Here is a 21,913-nt window from a genome sequence, read left to right as displayed (position 1 = left end):
GCTGTGGTGTTTAAATAATATTCAGTTGTTACTAAGGGGGGCAAAAGTCCACTGATAAAAGGCAGGATGTAGCCATATGTTTCATGTTGTTAATGCCAAATTCTGACCCTACCATCTAAAACTCATCTGAATAGCAGAAATTAAGACTCATAAGACCAGGCAACATTTCCCCAACCCTCTATTGTTCATTTATAGTGAGTCCATGTGAACTGTAGCCTCTTGGTGTGCTCTTCTGCTGCTGTTGCCCATCTGCTTAGGTTGATGTGTTGTACGTTCAGAGATGCTCTTCTGTATACCTTGGTTGAGTTACTGTTGCCTTCCTATCAGCTCAAAGCAGTCTGACCATTCTGACCTCTGGCATCAACTAGGTGTTTTCACTCAGAGAGGTGCCACTAACTGGATATTTTTTTTCATTTTTCAGGCCATTTTATGTAAACCTAAGAGATGGTTGTGTGGAAAAATCCCAGGAGATCAACAGTTTCAGAAATACTCAGACCAACCTGTGTGTTACCAACAACCATGCCACATTCAGAGTCACTTAAATCACCTGTCTTCCCCATTCTGATGCTCAGTTTGAACTTCAGCAGGTTGTCTGGACTATTCCTAAATGCACTGAGTTTTTGTTGTACGATTGGCTGATTTGATATTTGTGCTAAGAAACAGTTGAATATGTGTACCTAATAAAGTGACCAGTGAATGTTCATTAAAGTTGCTGGGTTTTTGTTTTTTGTTTTTGTGGACTGTATTTACCTTGGATAGTCAGCATTTAAAATGATGTACAAGCAATAACAAATGATGTCATAGTATATTAGTGACAATTCACTGAAACATAGTACCTCTCTATATCCAAATGTATTTTCAGCTGAGCTTGAATCTATCTTTTATCAGATGCCAGCAGTCACACTTCTGCTTTAACTCTTGACATTTATCTGCTTTAACTTGACAATATATTGAATGAATGAATGAATAAATAAATGAATGAAGCAGTCTCTTGTTGGGTTGTCACAGTGCTTTTCAGGGGCTGCAGAAGCCTGAATGGAAGACTGGATATCATTCACAGACAAGGATATTATTCCTGCATTTCCAGGAATTACAGGGCACTGGGAGTTAAAGCAGAAGTGTGACTGCTGGCATCTGAAATACAGGTTTTAAAAATGAAGAGGCAGTTCGTTCCACAAAGGCCCGGTCTCCTCTTTGTTTTAATCAGAAGCTCGGCACAGCTAGGAAGATTTGCTCAGAGCTCAGTGATGTAGTGGAAGCGTGCAGGGTTAAAAGATCAGACTGGTAAGGAAGCACCAATATTCTCTTGTTTTTATGACAGGTGATCTAATTTATTAAGCACTGTAAGAGTCTACAAAAAACAGTCGATTTCAGTTTTGTATACAATGCCTGGGTGTGCCTTTTGTCAGGATTGTGAGAGAAAAAGGAAGTGGGGCTTTTCAAATGGAGTTTATTTAAGATGAAATTATAAAAATAAAATTGTTCCTTCAATCTTATTGTGAAAAAGTAGTAAGCTGTTTCAGTTCCTAGTTGCACAAATATAGTAAAAAAAAAAAAGTAATTAAGCTATGTGAATAATAAGGATTAGTTGCATGTTATACATTCTTTTGTTTAATTTCATGCAATTTATGAAATACACTGAACAAGATCTACAGCTACAGTTCTCTTCTTCATAGACTTTACTGTTTGCACACTTAACCAATGTCAAGCTGAAGTCACACCAACCTGCTGGATTGTAACGCTAACAGAATATTTCACTTTCCCTTCCATCTGAGCTACAATACCCATTTATTTTGCATCTCCAGCTGCATTAAATCACGTCTGCTGCTTTTGCTGCACAGCCTGCTGTTCCTTTATCTGCAGCCAAGCTGGAATCACACTCCGTTTCTACTTCTCAGGTCCAGAGGGGCCTTTACAAGCACGGGACATGAGTGAGGAGTAACCCCCTCGCCTCTGCCATGCAGCACTCAAGACCGGTCCCCCCAAATCTCTCAGGCTGACAGGAAATGTGGACAGAGTTTCCACATCAAATAGAGGGCTGAGGAGCAGCGTTTGTGTATTGTGAAGAAAGGAGCGAGGAGGGAGGTGACGCAAAGAAGGTCAGAGCGTCATTCACACCTGAGTGTCGATCCTGATTTCTTAGAGGGGAGTGTGGACACAGGAGTGCAGCGTTTCTCTGTGTGCACACCTGAGTTTGAGAGGTATACACTGAGGCATTCACACACGCAGGGAAAAGTACAATTTGTGTATTGTGTGTGTTCCATGGTGAGGTCAGGAACACAGTCTGGGCAGCAGGGCAGGCAAGGCAGTCAGAAGCTGGTGAGCAAGTACTGAGAAGAGAGGAAAAGGTGATGTGTCTGAAACAGATCATCCTGCCTGTTTGTGATTGTAGATTTTTTTTTTAATACGAAAGTGAAAAATAAGTTAAAATGCAAAAAGAAACTTCTTTTGTAAGTCACACATTTGTAGGTGGACAGACGATAAAACAAAAAACTGCAAGATCTCAACCAGCATCCATCATTCCCTGGATGATCTGAGTTCTACTGGAGGGATGAAGGTCATCCACCAGAAATGTCACTTTAAGATAAATTATCTTCTATCTTCAGTTTGGCTGTAATCTGGTAACCATAATGGTGGCTGAGTCCATCATTATTCCTCCATCTTTTTTGCCTTTAACTTCTGTGTGAGCTGTCATACTGTTGTAGATACTATAGATATACAATATAAAGATGTTATAAAATCATTTGTGCCATATAATGAACCCAGCATCCCACTTATTATGAACAAACACTTGGATAGAACATTAAGCCAATTTTGCTTGTATAATTAACCCAGCGGTGTAGTTTAAATGAACTGAGATAAGGAAAATTGTTGATCCTGCTGGGTTAAGGTCAGCAATATTTGTAACAGTTTAATGAACAGGAACATTTTAATATTACTTAAATGGGTAGTTAGACGCGAGTAAATGCTGCCATCTAGTGGATTATCTAATCCTCCCTATGTCTCTATGGGACTTTAGAAAATACAGTCTTTACAGCTGTCCCCTCACATTTGTTGTAAACATGTATTTGAATCCTCTGCAGAAGCTGGAATCAAACTGTTCTGGCTGGGATGTGACTGGGTGTCCCAGTTTATGTATTGAAATCCAGCCTCCTGCTTCTCCACGTTTAGAGACCATGTCCCACATTTTGATTGGCTGTAGCATTCAAAAGGTCAACACTGCAGGGCACGTTTCTCAAGTCTGGCTGTGAAGAGCGGTGGGAACGCTGCCACTGCGGGTGACAAACAGGTTTACATGTCACATTTTACTGTCTATGCGCAACAGCAAAAATTCAGTCACCACAAAGTCACAAACTACTGAGACAAACTGACACAAATCAAAGGCAATGTGATGATCTACCAAAAACTGTGGGTGAAGTCAGTAAAAGGCAATTTTCATATTGTTTTCCACTTTGTTATTAATTTATTAAATCATTTGAGAGAATAATGACATGACGTGACACAGTATGTGATACTTACAAGAAACATGTGGCCCAGGAAGAGATGTGCTGATCTACATGCATCACCACGTAAAAGAGGATTAGCTGCAGAACAGCAGCTTAAATACAAATGAATATTTGAATAGAAAGAGGCAAACGTTCAGCTTTCTTTAATGTCATTGTTTACACAGAACATTTCTAAAAGTTGCATTTACTGTGAGGAAAAAAAAAAACACTGTAAATTTTACAATAAAATACTGGCAGCCCGGTTGCCAGCACTTTACTGTAAAATGTACTCCCACGATACTGTAATTTATTTTACAGTTTTTACTGTATTTTACTGTAACCTCCATAGTTTGTGTGTAGCCATTTAGTTTTAGGTTATGACCTAAACCCAGAACTGCTTCTGACAGTGGTTAGAGTTCGCAGGAAGCTGTTTAATCAGTTTTGTGTAGTATTTTATTTTTAAAACACCATCACAACAATAATATATAACATTAAGCTTTCCTGCAATGATTGACGTGAGTAACTGGTCTTAAATTACACTTAAACCGAGGTATGATAATCAGATTTAAATACTTTAAGAACTACTTTGAAAAAGAACCATTTAAAGAGCTTTTATTAAACCAGTCTGAACTTTCTTGAAAACTGTTCCTCAAATAAACTAAAAGAAACTCAGGGGTGGTTCTTTGACAAACCTTTTCTGCAGTCGGTCGTTCATTGGGTTCCTTGTGTGCAGACCACCTCCCAGCGTTAATAATGTGCCCCACACAAACACGGGCCACTCTTCGTACTGCACAGTTTGTTGGGATCTGTTCACCCTACAGGTGACCCGGGTTCGGCTGCGCTGTCGATATGTTACTGTCTTCATCCGAGTCACGTGGCTTGTGATCTTTATGGCCTATTGTTCTCAGGAGAGGGGGGTGAACGTGGAGTACTTCACTGCTAATTTGACCCAGTCATCAAGGTTAAAGCAAGCTCATTTTATTTCACGTGGCCCCGCCAAATATACTGCAACATAAAATCCACCGATAAACAAAATCAAGGGACGTGGTTTGATTTAATACATTTTGCCTCTTTCTGCTGGAGGTTTGTAACGGAGCTGAGAGTCTGGCACTCACCTGGGAACTTGCTGCACAGCACTGCAAGTTATCCGGTGTTTTGATGTCTCGATCGGAGGAAACGTAACCGACCAGGAAGAAGGGGAAAAGTAGCCCGATTTGTCACCTTCACACATTACAGCTGACAGAGGCCTCACACTTCCACAGCTTCTCCAATACGCTTCTACTGTGCGCTTTCATGCGCGCCAGGAGGCGGCATGCTGCAGAGGATGTGCCGCAGACTGATGTGTCGAAAGAGTGCCATTGTTGCTTTGCTTGTCGCAGCATAAGCCTTATACTGTATACTTTCATAATTATGATGAAGAACATTATAAAAGACTAGACCCGGATCACAGCAGCCATTCTGGCATTAATATTTAGTGGAAACTCAAGGTGTTTCTAATCGTTTTAATTAGGGTTTCCAGCCAGTGTTCATTGGTAACACCTGTGTTTATCAGTTCATGCGGCTTATAAAAATGCCATAAACTCAAAGCCCCTTGCTTCTCACATTCAACGGGCCAAAGGTGATTTTTTTTTTTAATTTATAAATATTAAAAATGATAGAAAATTGCTCATGGGAGTTTTAGGTCTTCATTCGGCTGGTGCGACTGTCTTTGAACATCTTTCTAAACCGTTTTAGGGTTTCCACAACATCTCCGTGTCAGCAGGTGAAGACAAGCTGTCTGGTCTAAACTAGGCCCATTAACGGCCCATCGGGGATCAAACAGACACCTATTATCCAGACAGCCACAAACAGGTGAGCATCACATCAAAGCCACGCGTTTGCAAGGCCTGGTCGCGTCTGTGATGTGCAAGAGGATGCCACGCAGGGGGTCGCGTCGTGTTTGCCGAGCACAGGTATAAAACCCCCTCTGACATCATGCCTGCTCACCGGAGAGGCGTCTGGGACTCACTTACATACAACTGATCCCCTTTTAGCGTTGTGTTTAGAATAAAATGGCATGCGGGTTGGATTTTACCGGCGGTAACGTGTCTGAGATCATCACGTTTTTAACGGAGCAGTGCTGGCCTGACGCACTCACGGACGGAAACAACAACGGCTGTGCACAAAACTCCTCCAGCACAGGTATGTGAACAGCTTGTAGGCTACTGCAGCGTAAGAAGACAAGAAATCATGCATTTAAAAAAAAGCTGTAACAGGTTAAGGCTACACAAACATCCTTGTAGATCACTGTGGGTTAATTTCTGCACTAAGGCTGCATTAAATTATAACTCTAAACTTTTTTTGTTTTTTTTTGTTTTTGGCCCTCTCCCTGAAGTGCACCATGTTCCGTACACGATCAGCTCCAAGACAAAGTGCCGCCGGAAACGCACCACATTCAGCAAGGCGCAGCTGAGCCAGCTGGAGAGGGCCTTCTGTGTGACACCCTACCCGGACATCAGTATGAGGAAGACTCTCTCCTCTGTAACTGGACTACCGGAGTCTAAAATTCAGGTAGGACACGCACACCTGAAGCGTAACTTGGGCAACGCACGAGTGTTTCATTAATCAGAAGATTAATATAATTATCTTCATCAGGTTTGGTTTCAAAATCGGCGAGCCCGCTTCTTCAAGACCAAGAAACCAGCCAGAGGAGCCTCCAAACCCCCGCAGGTCACCCACACTGCACCGTTCAGTCCTCAGGTGGCGGCTTCTTTACCTCCTAGTCCCAGCCTCCCGTCCCCAACAGGCTACCGTGCGCCCAGTCTACCTCAGTCCACCAGGCTCTCCTCAATCCTGGACAGTCGGGCAAAGTTGCTGCCTGACCAATCCTCATCCGCTTATGGATCTGATCATCCAGGAGTTCCCCCAAACCATTACCACCAATCCCCGGACTTCACCGACTATTGCCGAGACCCGTTTCCATACAGTGGGCTCGATGAGTGGGATTTACCAGAGGACTTTGAAGCCTTTCTTCATGCACAGGGGCCAGAGCCAGCACAAGTTAGTCACCCTGGCCCCAATAAAGGCGTTCAAAGTCGGCAGGACATCCAGGTTCTCACCAGCTCTATAGAGACCCTGGATGACCTGTCAGATCTGTGCTTCCAGGACCTGATGGTGAACCCCAGTCTGCCCAATTTAGACGTCGCAATGATTGATTCTCTTTTGGGATGACTGACAAAACCAGAGCTGCATATTTAAGGCCACGCTGTGAATGGGTACATGTGCAACACCGTGCCAGTTTGTGTAACAGCCGCCAGCCTGTAGCAGGAAAACTGCTAGATCAGTGTATCCGTTCTCGCACCTTTTTACGTCCATGCTGTGTCGCCAGTTGGTCTCCCCTGTGCCCGTTCACAGGTACTGTGGTCTTAAAACGTTGCTCTTCCATCTGTTCTCATCCAAGTTTGAAAAAAGCGCTGAGTCCTAATCAGGGAGGCGGTGGCAGTGACGTAGGCTATTATCTTAAACGCGAGTTTGACACGTGATAAATGTCTTCACTGTTTTTTTTTTTTTTTTTTTTCCCACTTTGTTCTATACATTTTGGTTGCGTTTAAGCATGGGTTAGCACAGATGACGTTTAGCACTTGTTTCAAAGCTGAGTTGCCGTCAGTGGCGTCCCGGGAGGGCAAAAAAAAGCGTGGTATTGGCATGAAAACATTTTTTTTCAAATAAAACTGAGTACTTACGATAGATATTGTGACGGGGAAAAGGGACAATATGCGTACATCTACCCTAGTGTCCAGATTGCATTTTGGGGCAATTTTTTTTTTTTTTTTTTTTTCATGCTAGGCCTTGAAAAACTGTAATGTAAATAAATGCATATTACTAATTAGATAATGTGTACAAACGGAAGAATATTTTTAAGAAATAAATCTATTTTAAGTAACTCTTGTCTCCTGTATTTGTAATTCATCAGGTCTTTTATAAGCCCACCACCACGTGGCGGCGCCGTGGCTTAGTTGGTTAAAGCGCCTGTCTAGTAAACAGGAGATCCTGGGTTCGAATCCCAGCGGTGCCTTTTGAGAGAACAGTGCTGCTTTTTAAACTTCTGCTGAAGGAAGATGGTGGTGCACTAACGCAAGACTGCTCTCTTAGCAGTCAGAAGTGTGTTTTTCCCCCTCCCTGAATGACTGTGTGGGTCTTGTGCTGCTAACAGGATATTTATGTCAGAACAAGCCTCTGTAACTGCTTATAAATCGACCAAATTTGTAAATACTCTTTAACAAACTCCGTAACACAGCTTTTAATGTATGTATTTTGACATCTAAAATACGTGTATTTTACTTTATCCAGCAGAGGGCGCTCATTTCTGAGCCTCACCTTAATTCAGCTGAAGAGGTCAGTAGGCTCTTAAGCACAAGGTTCAAGCTGGTATGCAAATTGTCATGACCATTGATCGGGGTGGCTATGACTTCAATTCAAAGAGTTGGCAGCATTCAAAGTAGAATTGCCTTCTATAAAAATAAAATTGAGCTTTAGACCTTAAGATTGAGGTCAGAATTTATGGTCTTGATCAGTAATGCAGGTAAGATCCCAGAAAGTTGATTCTGTTCATCTGGACACAGCGTTGTCAGTGGGAGAAATGTTTCATCACTTATTGAAGTGACTACTTCAGTCTAAGTTGATTGCAGGTTTCCCCAACCTAATGAACCGTAGAGGTGTCCCAATTTATGTGACAGTCACAACCATCACTGAACAGAGGAAGGTGCCTAAGAGTACATCTTTCACCATACTGCTGTGAGAAGAGCCATTCCCCAACTCTCTGTGAATGGTACTTGTAAACCCCAGTCAGGGGTCGTGGCAATTTGCCTTTACCTTAATAAGAACGCTCTAGTGCTAATTTAAATCAGAGCTGTACTCTTTATCAGACCAGGGAAATCTGGAGTCAGCTGAAGTCACTTGGATGAGTGAACTGTTTCTCATACTGAAAAAGCTGCGTGCAGATGAACAATCAACTTTCTGGGGGCAGAATCTGCTGCTGGTCAAGGATCAATGTTAAGGTTAGATGTGTAGATGTGATTAGATGATTACAGATTACATGAGGGGTGTCTTTGCTCTACCATGTGGACAAGAATATTAAAACACTTGAGCACTGAAATGCTTTATTAAATCTTGTATTATTTCAGCATATCCATATAAAGGGGCACTGGAGAGATGTTTATTCTGAACTAAATGCAAGGGTAAAAGGTGTTCTCATCAGCCCCATGTTGCAATAGTCAAAACAAGCATTTATCTCTTTTCTGCCCTTGATGTATCGGGTACGTCTTCACGCTCGCAGCCAAGCCAATATTTACCAATAGATCGAGGGTAACCAGCGTCCACCCGTTTTGTCTGCAGAGCCACTCTGTAGTACTTATCTGCCATTATAAACAGAAAGGAAACATACAAACCAAAAGGCGTTAAGGGAGGAAGCACGAAGAGCTGTTTTGGGAGAATTATGTCTTAGTTTTCTGTTCTGCTTAAGTCTAATTTACCTCTTTGGAAGAAGTACACATTTTGAACAGGGGTGCTTTGGTACTCCTGCACGTTGTGCTCTTCAGAGCTCTCACTGTAGTCACTGAGGTCGAACAAATCATAAAACCAAAAATCATCCAAGTGGCCACTCTGCCTTCTTTTCTGTCCCCGCCTCTTGCTGGGCCTCTTCCTCCAACTCTTCCACTTCTTCGCTGTTGGAGCTGACGTCGGCTTGGGACTGATGTAGACTCGTCCCACTATGGCAGCGTCTACGGGGGGCCTAATGCCCCGCCAGTCCCTGCTGGTGAAATGCGGGCCTGTTTGGAGACTGCTAACTGCTAAAAGATAAAAAATAATGTAGATGGAGAATAAGGGGAAAAAAAATCACTAGAAATACACATATAAAAAACTAATAAGTCCTTACAGGATCCTCCAAAGAGCTCAGCGAAGAGATCCTCCCATGTGTTATCACAGAAGAGGTCTGTGTATTGTGTGAACAGCACTGATGGGGAGGACCTGCTCATCTGGAAACACTCCTCATGGGAAGGCTGGTGCTTGAACCCATACTGGTAATACTTGTCCCCTGAAGAAAGAAACCAAACAGATTTTTATTAAGGCAAAGTAAGACGATAAAACGGGCGGTGGAGTTGCAACAGTTTCAGGATGATGCCATTTTAATTAAAACAGACATACAGATAAAAACTTGTGTATTTCTTTTCATCAGATTTTGTAACTGTAACTCTCTGCGCTTCCTCCGAGGCTGCTCTGACTGCTGCTTCTTAAAACTTTAACATCTTTGCTCCACCTCAGAAAGGCTGGGGGGCTTCAGACGACTCATTTTAACTTGTTTATCTTTGCAACCCGGTATGAAATAATGAGACAAGGAAAAAAATTAGCAGTCCTCCTTCATTTACAAAGGTCCTGAGCAACACTCAGACGCCACTGCTTTAGTTACCATTAGGTTTGTATTGCAGGCTCATGTATGATAAAAAAATCCCAACAGCACACTATTACTCATTAGTGCAAATACCTTTGAAAAAGTAGGCTTTCTCCTTGCCACGGTGACTCGGTGCAGGTAAGGCAAATGCAGCATCAATCTCATCTGGAATGCCATCGAAGCCCTGTGAAATAAGCCGTGGATAGTCCTCATCCAGAACGTTGCCCTCAAATCTCCAGTACTGGTTCCCCTGAGAGAGAATGAAGCCCAGAGCAGTGAGGTTTGAGGAGACTGTTTTAAGGCAGTGTTTGTGAGAGCCACAGACAATTTTCCCTACTGAAGGTTTGAAGACTGAAACACTGCTAATCATCATCTTCTTTTGGCTGCTCCCTTTAGGGGTGGCTGCCTCTATCTCACCCTATCCCTAGCATCCTCTTCTGGTCACTGAAGAATGAAAATCTGAGCATCTCCAACTCCATCTTTTTGTCAGTGTCACCATCTCCAAACCATACATCATGGCAGGTCTCAATACCACCTTGTAAACCTTCCCTTTCACTCTTGCTGCTATTCCTCTGTCACAAATCACCCCCTGATACTCGATACTCCACCCTGCCTGGACTGTCTTCTTCACCTCTTATCAAAGTGTGGTGTGGAGATCATTATCTGATTTTGAACATTGAAAAAATGAAAGAAATGATATTTGACCCTAGAGGAATATGTGCACATGATCCTGTTGTAATCGATGGATGTACAGTAGAACAGGTCGGCACATATAAATACTTGGGCAAAATCTCGAAAATTGAGAAACTTGTAAAAATTGCCATGAAAATTGTTGGAAATAAGGAGTATCAGTCTCTCCAATGAAAGTATGAAACAACTGTTGTACAGCAGGCTTACAGAATTATTAAGGATTCTTCCCATATCCTCTATACAGAATATGAGCTGCTACCTTCAGGAAGACGTTATAGAGCTAGTAGCTGTAAAACAAACCGCTGTAAGCTCTCGTTCCTCCCAACATCTATTGGACTATTGAACAAAGACTCAGCACTGTTTAAAACACCTCAAGCCAAACCAATATGCATTTGAGTGTTAGAGATGAACTTCTATGAATTTTTATTTATTTAATTATTTATATTATTTTAATTTCCCGTATTATTACTTGACCCTTCTCTCTGTTTTTATTATGCAAATTGCAGCTGAGTAACATCGTTTGTCCAAGACAAATTTCCCAATAAAGTTTAATTGATTTGATTTGACTTATGTGCTCCGGCTGTTGCTTTGGATGGTTGACCCCCAGGTATTTAAGCTCATCCACCTTTACTGTCTCTACTCCTTACATCCCCACTTTTACACCTCTGTCTCATTCACACACACATGTATTCTGTTTTGGTCCAACTGCATTTCATTCCTCTTCACTTTTGAGCATACCTCCAGCTCTCCAGGCTCTGTTCCAGCTGCTCCCTACTCTCACTACAGATCACAGTATCATCTGCAAACACCAGTGTCCACAGAGACTCCTGCCTGACCTCATCCGTCATCAAAAATTGCAAACAAGAAGGGGCACAGAGCCGATCCCTGATGTCACTGGCTCTGAAACACTGCTAATAATCTGCATGAGTAATAATGCATCGGCTGTTTCCAGCCTTCAGAAATATAGCAGCCTCTACCTTAAAGATGTAGGTCTTTCCCTGGCAGTTGATGCGTGTGAATGCGGCGCTGATGGGTCCAGAGATTCCCCACACATCCTCGATGAGTTTGGGATAACCAGGAAGGATGGACTTGTCATCCATCTCAAAAAAGTATTTACCTATTAGAAGGAACAGGCTCTGGATCAGTGTTTAAGTCAGTGTAAGAGTTCAAATGATTGAACCGGGATAATCCACAAAGGTGTATTCAAGTCCAGTTATAGGGCTGCATGCAAACATATCTGTTTATTTATTTAAAATTTTCTGGATGCAAAATATTTTTTCAGAAATCCATGTAGTCGTTATAGACATAGACATCATTATTAATGTCTGAATTACTCTTCAAAGAACAATCAATAAGATTTTAATTTTAGCCATGTATTAAATTAAAAGGCTTTTCTTTCCCTTTCATGTTTGGATCTTTTAAGGTGCGAGACATTGTTGACATTATTTTTAACATGCTGTATACTATGTGGTATCCACTCTGTGAATTTTTGATGTCTTCTGATTGTAACTGTTCTCCTTTTTTAGGTCTGTGTAACATTGCTGGATATATAAGGATAATTAAGGAAATCAGAAAGATATATAGCTGTGAAATCAATGATGATAAAGCAACAAACGGGACTCTGTGAGAACCTTTTCAAACACTCCTGGTTAGGGAATTCTGAAAATGGACATTTTATATGACAGAAATCCTTTTACATGCCAAGGTTTACCTCTAAATGCATAGATTGACCCATTTTTCAGCTGCAGAAAGGCATCAAAAGCCTGCCCACTGCAGGGTGCTGCATCACGGTCTACAGGTGTTGTGGACCCTTGTGTGACGTTTGATGGGAAAGAGGAAGGCATGGTCGGTGCAGCTGTGTCTGAGGTTGGCATAAAAGTTGTTGTGTACGGCTTCGGGCTCGGGCTCGGGCTTGTTCCTTCTTTCTGCGGCACATCAAAGACATCGCCTCTAGAAACTGAAGGCAGAACATGAGGTTTTGTCAGATGATGAAGTTTCAATAGAGAGAAAAAAAATCCTCGTTTACAAACACGCGTTCACATTCAAACTGTTCATTTAGTGAAACTGTAATACACCACAGCTCTACTGACTTTTTCTGGGGCAGAGGGTGAAAAAGTCCCCACAGCAGCTCCCATAATACACACACATGGAGTCACACTGACATTTGCTCTGTGGGCTGAAGGAGCCGCAGCGACCTGCACAGGACTCTGTGGGGAAGCAGTTTGAGCGTGAGATAGCATGCAGAGTGCAGTCCTGGTATGACTTTACCATTCAGTTCTCAGTGAAACAAGAAGTACTGACTTAAACCTGTCAGCACGGGACTGTAAAACAGGCCAGACGAATTATCAGGATAATAAACCTCATGTCTCAAAAATGATCTTTGACACGATTCACACTAGAATTAGGATTAGATTCTTTGATTCGTGCCTCTAAGTAGCATTCTGCTAATTAAAATACAATTCACACGTCAAAAATTTAACTGCAGTGTGCATGTTTGATAGTGTCATGAGGTAGCTGACTGAGCTGTGTGTACACAAAGTTAGTTTGGAAGTTTTACCTTCTGCAGCGATGGTGGTGTCCAGCAGGAGGACGAGGCCCAGCAGAACCACCACCGGCTTCATGTCGACTCACAGCAAATATCCCCAAAATTAAAACTGTGGAGCTGCGTTTTTCTAAAACCCTGCTTACAACCCTAAACCACTAGCTGGGTTTGATCCGGGTGTCCCACTTTGGGGTCTAATACTGTGTGCAGATGATCAATAGATATTTGTCAGAAGCTGTTGACCCCCAGGCTTCTGCTGTCCTGACTGGTCAATACTGTGATAATCATTAAACTGTGCAGGCTGATCTCTGTCCCGTCTGTCCTAGAAACATGCTACAGCACAAACATGATCACTTTTTTTTGGCATCAAGTTTGTGTTATTTAGTACACTTACCACCCAATATCATTTTATAATAATTTTCTTTTACTTTTATAATAAATGTTATTGGTTATCAGATTAGCCGCATGCCTCCTGGTGTGAAAATGGTGAAAACACAAAAATTACAAACCAAACCAAAAACTGAAGATGTCTGTCTTTGTGTTATAAATTAATTGTATGTACTGTATTTGTAATTTCTGGGCCAATTTAGGACAACATCTGAGCTGAAACACTGTAACACCAGAGCTGTCGTTGTTCTCTGTTAATCCTAAATTGAACACAAGGTCTTTTATCCCAATTTAGCCCCTTAAAAGAGAAAATGTAGGTGATTCTTAAAACCTGTGGAGTGCCTGCGGTTTGCAGTTTGAATTCTGATCAAAGAGAAAATTGTCTGACAGGAGCTGATGACTAGATTCAACATCGTGGAGTGATGCAGTCAGCTTGCAGACAGATTAGAGCATTATTAGTGCTTCCTTATCACTAACCTTGTGATTTCCAGGTATTTGTTAAACATTGAAAGATGGTTTTATAAGGGACAAAGTTGCAGTTGAAGAGATTTTAATTTAGCATTTAAACTGTAGCAGGAGCCCAAGACAAGCCAAAACGTTAAAGGAATCCACGGCATTTAGGAATAAACACATCCTACATGCTGTGCAGCAAAAACTGTCCACAAACCTGCTGAGGACACAAGTGAACTTTGACTATCAGTAAAGCCGTTCAGTCAGTCAGTTCTTATGTTGCTCCCTTATCTCTAATAGCCTCCAATTAACAAGCTCACTAAGAAAGCTGAAAACCACAGAAAGTGTGCCAAATCTAATCTGTGAAGATCTATTTTGGGATCTAGTAGCAAAGTGCAGGAGTGCCTGCTGATTTTTCTACTCCCTCTGATGTAGCGCAACTCCAGGAGCCTGATTGAAAAGCCTGCAGCAGTTCTGACAGAAAACAGCCTCCTGGAGTTTATCGTGACAGCAAATGTAGGTTTAAGAAGCAAGAATGGAGGTAAACTCAAACATACAGTGCAGAACTGAACACATAGTGTTGTTTGTGAATGCAGTGTTTTTTGCAACAAAGTTCTTAAGTAAAAATCATTATTTAGTTTTGTTAAAATATATTAACTTTATTTGTATAGCATTTTTCAAAATCTTTGTTACAAGCATATCTGAGCTTCTAAGATGATACAAATATAACTGCATTAGTTTTGTGATATGGTCTAAGATTTTTTTTTTTTTTTTAACATCCAGCTTGAAATTTACCTGGAAGGAACCAACTCAGTCTATTCTGCCGTGAGCCAAGACCCAATGGCAAGGATTTCAATTCAGTCAGAATTTAGCTGGAGGAAATTATCTGACAACCGGTTTTGAACCTTATAAAAGTAAAGAGAGCTCAGTGTACTAGGGAGGATCAGATGGTCTAAGTGACAAGTGTGTGATCAGCATGAAATTGAAATGATAATAGAGAAGATAAGGGGAGCAAATATAAGGAAAACAAGATCAGACCTAAGACTGACCCTTGCGGAACACCATATCTAACAGACATAAACGAAGACACAGACCTTCCTCTCTGACAAAATAAATTTGAGTTATCCCTAAACTCTGCAGATCCCTGGAACAGCCCGCAACTGTTAAAATAAAACCTGTATTAACATCAGTGTTTACAAATTTAAAGTTTTAGATTAGGTGGAGACATAAAATCTATTTTATGCTGGAGATTTTCTGGGCTGTGATGGTGACAAAAAATGTTTTCGTATTCAGTTGTGTTTTCCATCCAAACAGCCCAAGGCTATTAATTTTGGCACAATGAAGCTTTTACTGGCTGAATTTGTTTGTTCAGTTGGGGAAATGATAACCAAGGACTTGAGGCAATTTTAGCAATACAGCCCACACATAAATGTGATTTTCATATTGTTTTCAAAGGGGCATTAAAGGAATTCATCATTGCATTTCAGTATCGTGATACTGAACCCCCCCCCCCAAAAAAAAACAACAAAAAAACAACAACAACAACAAAACCCCCAAAAGAACAAAGATTGGTCAAAATGTCCCCAAATATACTAAAGTTCAGCCTCTAGGAGGGAAAAGATTCTGTAGCGCAGAAAAATAAGTCTCTCATTACAATTACAAAGAAATCTCTGTATGTCTACCTGCCTGCTATTTTACCCAGCCTGATTCAAACTGGTGCCCATGGGACAGGAGTAAGGGCAGCGTTCATTATGTCAAAGGAACATTTTAGCACACTGTGTCTAGTTAGCTATATGCTAGCAAGCTACTGTGGTTAGCTAAAGCAGAGACATTATCCTGAATTTACTAGCTAATGGTTATAGAAGTAGAACTTTTGAGTTGCCTGAAATACAAAGAAGAAAAAAAAAAAAGAACATTATTTGTCACAAATATAAACAGAAAGGCTCTGCACAAAGCTGGCAGAACTCCAGAAATGAACAACAGAAAAATTTAATAAATAAACTCAAGGAAATAACAGAGCCGCGTGGGATGAAAGAGGTTAGCCAATAAAGGAAGACAAACTGACAAAGGTGTGACGAGCTACACACTGTGAACAGGTGTGTATAGTGACTGGTGACTGGACACAGGTGGGAACAAGACACAGGTGAAAGTAATCAAAAACATATATAAAACTGAGGAGGGCTGTGCAGACAATTGCAAAGGAGAGAAAAGGACAGGAAATATAACTAGAATAGGTGACATGAGAAAGCTGTGCTTCAAAGCAATTAAGAATAACTAACAAAAAACAAGTAACTAACCCAAAGAAACATGACAGACACAGTGAAATAGAACATCAAGTAAACTTTTAAGCAATTTATGTTGCAGTGATGTTGAAATTAAAGTAAATTTTGATAATGTTTCAAAGTAACTACCCAATTTAAAGTCCAGATTTGTTTCAAGGTGGCTTCAGAGTGGCAAGACTTGCTGCTAGAAGGCCTGTGAGGCTAACTGCTAAAGGAAGCTGCCTCTTTATGTTCCTGTTGATGCTAAACACCCAAAGATGGGAAATGTGTTCAACCAAGATGTAAAGTCCCCTTCAAGAGCACTGAATCCCAGGGATATTAAATTCTGATGCCTGTACTAGTAAATAATGAAGCATGAACATTACAAAACAGCAAGAAATGAACAGGTACACAGACACCACAGAGGTGACAATACAAAGGAAATTAGTAATGCGGTTTATAATTGTAATCAGTGCAAATTGTTTATTTATTGTCTAAAATGTGTAATAGTGGTTATTGTCCTGATGTACATACTGTAATTTTTTCGTAGTCTATATAAATGGTCATAACCTGTGCATATCTGTAGCAATAGTAATAGTCATAACCTGTACATATATTCCTGTAGACACTATTACATAACCTTTGTAGATACTGTATCATGTGCCTTTTTTTATCACTGCTTAAGCACTTTTGGTTAGATGCAATCTGCATTTTGTTGCTGTATGCTTGTACTTGCTTTGTACAGTGACAATAAATTAAATCTAATCTGATCTAATACAGGAAAAACTACCAGATGCTTCTCATAGTAATTTTTGCAAACCATAAATGAAATAAAAGAAGGTGTCAAATGCTCTCTGGTCTGTGCAGTAACTGCTGGAGAGAAGTTAGAATCACAGTAACATTTTAAGGCTAGATCATTATTATACTTACTGGAAGAAGGGCACTGTAATATCAATGTAATATCAAAGTATAATGTAGTGATGTGTCCAAGATCACGTTGATGATAGGATCAACCTTTAAAAGCTTCTCTTTTTTGAAGTACTAATAGTGGATATAGGTGAACTGAATTTTTGTTTGTAAATTTAACTTAACACAATTATTTCTTTGTTGCAACAATGCTTCTCGGCAGTAAATCTTGTACTACTGGAAAGCCTGTTTATTTCCCCTTAAATGAAGCCACATTTGTAAGGAAAATGCATTTGTGGGTTGAGCGGCAGAGCTGAGTATCTGGGCTGCGTCCATATAAAACTTGTCAAATCTTCTCAGCCAGCTTTGTGTAATTGTGAGAGAAGGAGACTGGAGCTGGCAGCAACAGAGCAGCATGAGTAAATTGGAGCTGGCTGGCAAACCTGGGAAAGCAGTCCCAAAAGTTGTGTTGTACAAATAAAGTCATACAAATGTGAACACGAACGTTGTGTCGCAGCGCATGTGTGTAACAGACCTGTTGCAATAAGATTTATTGTTACAACAAAGAAACAACTGACCAAACACAGATTTCCTTACTTTTTGCGCTTTATGTGTAATATTGGTGCTGATTTCAGGATGTATGTTGTTATCTTGACAGCATGTATGACTAACTTCTTTCTCTGACAGAACACCTTTATTATGGCTGGAGACACTCGATCCATAACAGTGGATGCTGATTGATTATGATGTCTTTACAGTGGTTTTTCTCCATGTTCGAAATTACTCTCAACCTAACTGCACCTTTAATGAGTGATTAATTATTACAACCTGTAAGGAGTAAGATCCACTTAACTGGCAAATAAAGATTTTATAGGAGTCTTTTTTTTTTTTAGAACATCTAACTCTACATAAAATCTTACGTTTATTATTTTTATGTCAAATATTAATCCAGTCAGTGGACAAGCTAGCTGGCTCTTTAAAACACAATGAACAGCAAACCTTTGAGCTTTTCATTGTAGGCCAGTCATAAAAACAGTACAAACACAATGTCCAGCTCAGTTTTATTCTTTAATTTCAGGCAGTTAATAAAACAAAGTAATAATTAAAGAACAGCCGCCAAGTAGTCTGCTTGGTTTGCCCCTCTTTCCTGAAACATCCCAACTCTCCAGTCAGAACAGCTGTACAACAGTAATATTTACTGGAAATCATTCCCAAAAATGACAATTCATGTATTTCAGAAGCAAATGTGAAAAATAACTAAATGTGTTTGCTGAGAGCAGAGCCTTTCTAAATAAACATCATACATGCTGCTCTCTTGGATTTCCTGGGAAGGACCATCCCACCTTTTAGATACAATGCTGAGTATGAAAAGAATCACCTGTCATAAATCACAGTGCACTGTGATGCACAGAATCAAGAGGCTTCAAGGTGGATATAGAAGTATGCTACATACACTATCAGGAGCAGATAAAACTGTGGATTGTACAATCATCGTAAACTTGTGAATGAGAAACAAGATTTGTTTCCGTATAGAAATCCAGTCTTCATCTTTAATTTTCTTGAAACGACGAGCATCTCTGAATACACAACTGTGAAGTTCATGAGGAGACCTCACTGGGTGCTGCTCCTGTCAGCTAAGAACAGGAAGCTGAGGCTCTAATTTGCACGGGCTCAGAAGATTGGAAGGACATTTTCTTAACACACCGTGTCACACCGCACTCAAACGCCCTCCACAGTCACCAGATCTCAATCCAATAGGAAGAGGAAAGTCATATCATGGATGTGCAGCTGACACATTTTCACCAACTGTGTGATGCTGTCATGCCAATATGGACCAAAATCTCTGAAAACTGTTTCCAGCACCTTGTTGAATCTGTGCAGTGAAGAATTAAGGCACCAATGAAGGCAGTCCAACCTATGCTCGGTGAGGTGTACCTAATAAAGTGGTCAGTGAGTGTACAGTATAACGCCTAGAAAAATAAAAAAATTCTAAAATTTGGATAGTTATTTTGTTTGATTAAACTTATACAGATGCATGTACATTTTAGTTTCATTGGCATTTAACTGAAAGTCCAAAATGCTTGAATATATTTAAAATACACTTTAAGCAGGATGTGGAAAAACTGAACAATGATTTTCTGTGTCTGTACTTTCTAACCGCATTACTCTCTTCATAAATCATTCAATAAATCCAATGAATAAACAAACCACTCATCTGTACTGATGCAATATCCCACCCAGTGTTTTCATGATTTACTGACTTTGTTACTAAAAGGCCTAAGCTGCACACAAACACAGACAGGCCACCCAGAGATCACCGTTTTCCAGGATCCCAGGTGCTTAGGTTGCTTTTTGTTGTTTTGCCCCCCCCCCCCCTCCCCTTTTTTTTTTTTTTTTTGTCTTTGCCATGCTTAAGCAACAGTGTTAAGTACACTCTGTATGCTTATTATGCCAGAACATTTCATCCTCAGTAACATTTGGTCAGATTAGAGCAGCGTGATTTGTTTGAGCAAAGTGTTCATCTTTAATATGGTCATGTTTTATGACTCCATTGAAACAATCTCTTATCTCCTATATGGACTGTAGCAATAAATAATTTATAAAACTGCTGTGGTGCTGTGGTGATTTCAATGTGCCGCGCAGGACCATAAATGTCTGCATTGATATGAGTATTGATCATATGATATGATCACTGGATTTTAGACCAAGCACATAATCTGTGTTTAAAGTGCCTCTGAGTCACAGGAGACTTTTATCTCCATTATAGACAAAACGCTGTTCCAATAAAGTCATCACAAGGATTCGTCAGGATTTGCTTCACTCCTCGAAACTCACCAGTTGCTGCGACTGAAAACACAAATCCTCACAATGAAAGGTGTGCACCATTTTAAGATGACATGGTTCACAATTTAAACGTCTTCTTTAGGTTTAAATAATTATTTTCATCACAGGAATCCTACAAACAACACACTTCCCAGTTTTTTGTCTTTTTTTCATTGAAAAAATGGGGGAAATGAAACTGAGCACAAAAAGTGGAAGAAACCAGCTGGCTGTGCATAAGTTCTCAAATCTAAAACTGTCACGTGTTTGTTTCAGACCGTTTTCTTTTTCAGCCGCGCTCTTATTCACAAAAGGCCGCTGGAGCTAGCACGCGTTTTGAATTGGCAGATATATACACTGGATGCCTCTCCTGGCGCAACCTCCAGGGAGCAAATGGGGGAGCTACACTATGGAACTTTTTCTTAAAATAATGCAAATAGAAAAATAAACAAAAGTAAATAAATAATAATTTTACATAAAATCCAGCACCAGAGGCCTGGGAGCTTGAGGGTCCTGCACAGTATCTTAGCTCTTCCTGGGACTGCGCTCTTCTGGACAAAGATCTCAGATGTTGTTCCAGGAATCTGCTGGAGCCACTCTTCCAGTTTGGCGGTCACTGCCCCGGGTGTTCTGATTACCACAGGGACCACTGTTACTTTCACCTTCTAGGTCTGCTCTGAGCCCTTTGTATTTTTTGAGCTTCTCATAGTTTTTCTTCTTGATGTTGCCATCACTTGGTATTGCAACATCTATCACTACAGTTTTCTTTCTCTTCTTGTCCACCTATGTCCAGTTGTTTAGCCATCACAAGTTTGTGTGTCTGTATCTGGAAGTCCCACAGGATCTTAGCTCTGTTATTCTTGGCCACCCTTTGGGGCGTGTCCTCGGGACTTCCAGGTGATACTCGGCACAGATGTTCCTGTATGTTTTGCCAGCCACTTGGTTATGGAGTTCCATGGATGCCCTGCCTGCTAACATCTTGCACCCTGCTGTTATGTACTGGATTGTCTCAGGGGCATCTCTGCGCAGCCTACACCTGGGGTCTTGCCTGGTGTGGTAGATCCCAGCCTCTATCAATGTTGTTCCTGTGCTGCCATGATTGCCTCTGTGCGGTGTGCAGCCATTGGTAGGATTTTTCTATATCAGCCACTTCTTCTGTCAGTCAGTGGTACAAGTCGTGCAGAGGCCTGTCTTTCCATGATGGGTCCAGTTCTTTCTCCTCTTCTTTTTTGGGTTTATATAGGTAGATTTTGAGAAAAATCGAAAATATCAGGGAAACATGATGCAATACATTTTTTAAATTTTCCCAACCAGCATCATTACCATAAGACTTCACCTTCACAACTTTCAGCTGCTCCTTTATTTCCTCACACTGCTGATTGCAAGCCTGGAGAAGCAGGAAGGCTTTGTGCCAAACCAAAATTTGTGTTTTTAATTTTACTGGAATATTGTAATTAAGTGAACAAGACAATTAAAGTTGCCAGAACTCTTGCAAAGTAAAGTCAACAACAGTCACAAGTTGCAAAAAAAAAAAAAAAAAAATTCAATCACGTTGCCTTGATATTTTTAGTTTTCTCAACTCTTTCTTTTTTACAGAGCAGAGCCGGGGTCAGCCAACCTGCTAACTGCATGAATCCATGCTTTAAAGTAATGTCGCGGGCCTGATGGGAAATGCAGAGATGAGAAATAAAATTTGACACATTAATGACAGGAAGCAGGAGATAATGGTCATATTACCTAATTATGGCTGCAGTGATTTATGAAATAAATACATTTGTTTAATGATTGTAAAATCAACTTTTAATTTGAGGAAAAGTTTCATTTTCTATAAAAATGTGATGCACTTCAAGTTAAAATGGCTCACCTGTGTCTGGGCTACATGAAATATAAATGGACAGTAGAATTTCAGTCATTGTGGACCCAAGCAGATTTAATCTCAGCAGGA

At 40.6% G+C, this 21,913-nt stretch overlaps 2 protein-coding genes and 1 non-coding gene across 6 annotated transcripts; 2 read left to right on the top strand and 1 right to left on the bottom strand.

The window, feature by feature from the left end:
- Positions 1 to 5,421: 5,421 nt before the first annotated feature.
- Positions 5,422 to 6,924, top strand: LOC115792240 (homeobox protein SEBOX-like). Of its 2 annotated transcripts, XM_030746702.1 has the most exons (4): positions 5,422 to 5,666; positions 5,860 to 6,035; positions 6,120 to 6,466; positions 6,602 to 6,924. In XM_030746702.1, the coding sequence occupies exons 1-4, from the start codon at positions 5,537 to 5,539 to the stop codon at positions 6,693 to 6,695; spliced, it is 747 nt and encodes a 248-aa protein (XP_030602562.1). In that variant the 5' UTR covers positions 5,422 to 5,536; the 3' UTR covers positions 6,696 to 6,924. The 2 variants fall into 2 exon arrangements, with proteins under 2 accessions (XP_030602562.1, XP_030602561.1); XM_030746701.1 differs by having other exon boundaries at positions 6,120 to 6,924.
- A 541-nt stretch (positions 6,925 to 7,465) lies between these two features.
- Positions 7,466 to 7,539, top strand: trnat-agu (transfer RNA threonine (anticodon AGU)). Its single transcript has one exon. It is a non-coding gene; the product is annotated as a tRNA-Thr (tRNA).
- A 1,067-nt stretch (positions 7,540 to 8,606) lies between these two features.
- vtnb (vitronectin b) lies at positions 8,607 to 13,386 on the bottom strand. 3 transcript variants are annotated; one of them, XM_030746674.1, is made up of 8 exons: positions 13,160 to 13,386; positions 12,693 to 12,809; positions 12,314 to 12,559; positions 11,580 to 11,719; positions 10,006 to 10,162; positions 9,400 to 9,558; positions 8,996 to 9,310; positions 8,607 to 8,878 (listed from the first exon to the last, which is right to left on the bottom strand). In XM_030746674.1, the coding sequence occupies exons 1-8, from the start codon at positions 13,221 to 13,223 to the stop codon at positions 8,751 to 8,753; spliced, it is 1,326 nt and encodes a 441-aa protein (XP_030602534.1). In that variant the 5' UTR covers positions 13,224 to 13,386; the 3' UTR covers positions 8,607 to 8,750. The 3 variants fall into 3 exon arrangements, with proteins under 3 accessions (XP_030602534.1, XP_030602532.1, XP_030602535.1); XM_030746672.1 differs by having other exon boundaries at positions 8,996 to 9,313; positions 13,160 to 13,383; XM_030746675.1 differs by lacking the exon at positions 12,693 to 12,809 and having other exon boundaries at positions 8,996 to 9,313; positions 13,160 to 13,384.
- Between the last annotated feature and the right edge of the window lie 8,527 nt (positions 13,387 to 21,913).

The sequence above is a fragment of the Archocentrus centrarchus genome, chromosome 14, assembly GCF_007364275.1.
Source record: "Archocentrus centrarchus isolate MPI-CPG fArcCen1 chromosome 14, fArcCen1, whole genome shotgun sequence".
Classification (NCBI taxonomy): domain Eukaryota; kingdom Metazoa; phylum Chordata; class Actinopteri; order Cichliformes; family Cichlidae; genus Archocentrus; species Archocentrus centrarchus.
This window is presented reverse-complemented; position numbering and strand designations above follow the sequence as displayed.

Excerpts from the sequence above, each read along its gene's own strand:
- LOC115792240 (XM_030746701.1), top strand. The coding sequence starts at position 5,537 with ATGGCATGCGGGTTGGATTTTACCGGCGGTAACGTGTCTGAGATCATC. Across the intron at positions 5,667-5,859 it reads ACAAAACTCCTCCAGCACAG|TGCACCATGTTCCGTACACG; the intron begins GTATGTGAACAG and ends CTCTCCCTGAAG. Across the intron at positions 6,036-6,119 it reads TACCGGAGTCTAAAATTCAG|GTTTGGTTTCAAAATCGGCG; the intron begins GTAGGACACGCA and ends TATCTTCATCAG.
- vtnb (XM_030746672.1), bottom strand. The coding sequence starts at position 13,223 with ATGAAGCCGGTGGTGGTTCTGCTGGGCCTCGTCCTCCTGCTGGACACC. Across the intron at positions 9,559-10,005 it reads GAAAGCCTACTTTTTCAAAG|GGGACAAGTATTACCAGTAT; the intron begins GTATTTGCACTA and ends TTCTTTCTTCAG. Across the intron at positions 8,879-8,995 it reads TGTGTACTTCTTCCAAAGAG|ATAAGTACTACAGAGTGGCT; the intron begins GTAAATTAGACT and ends TTATAATGGCAG.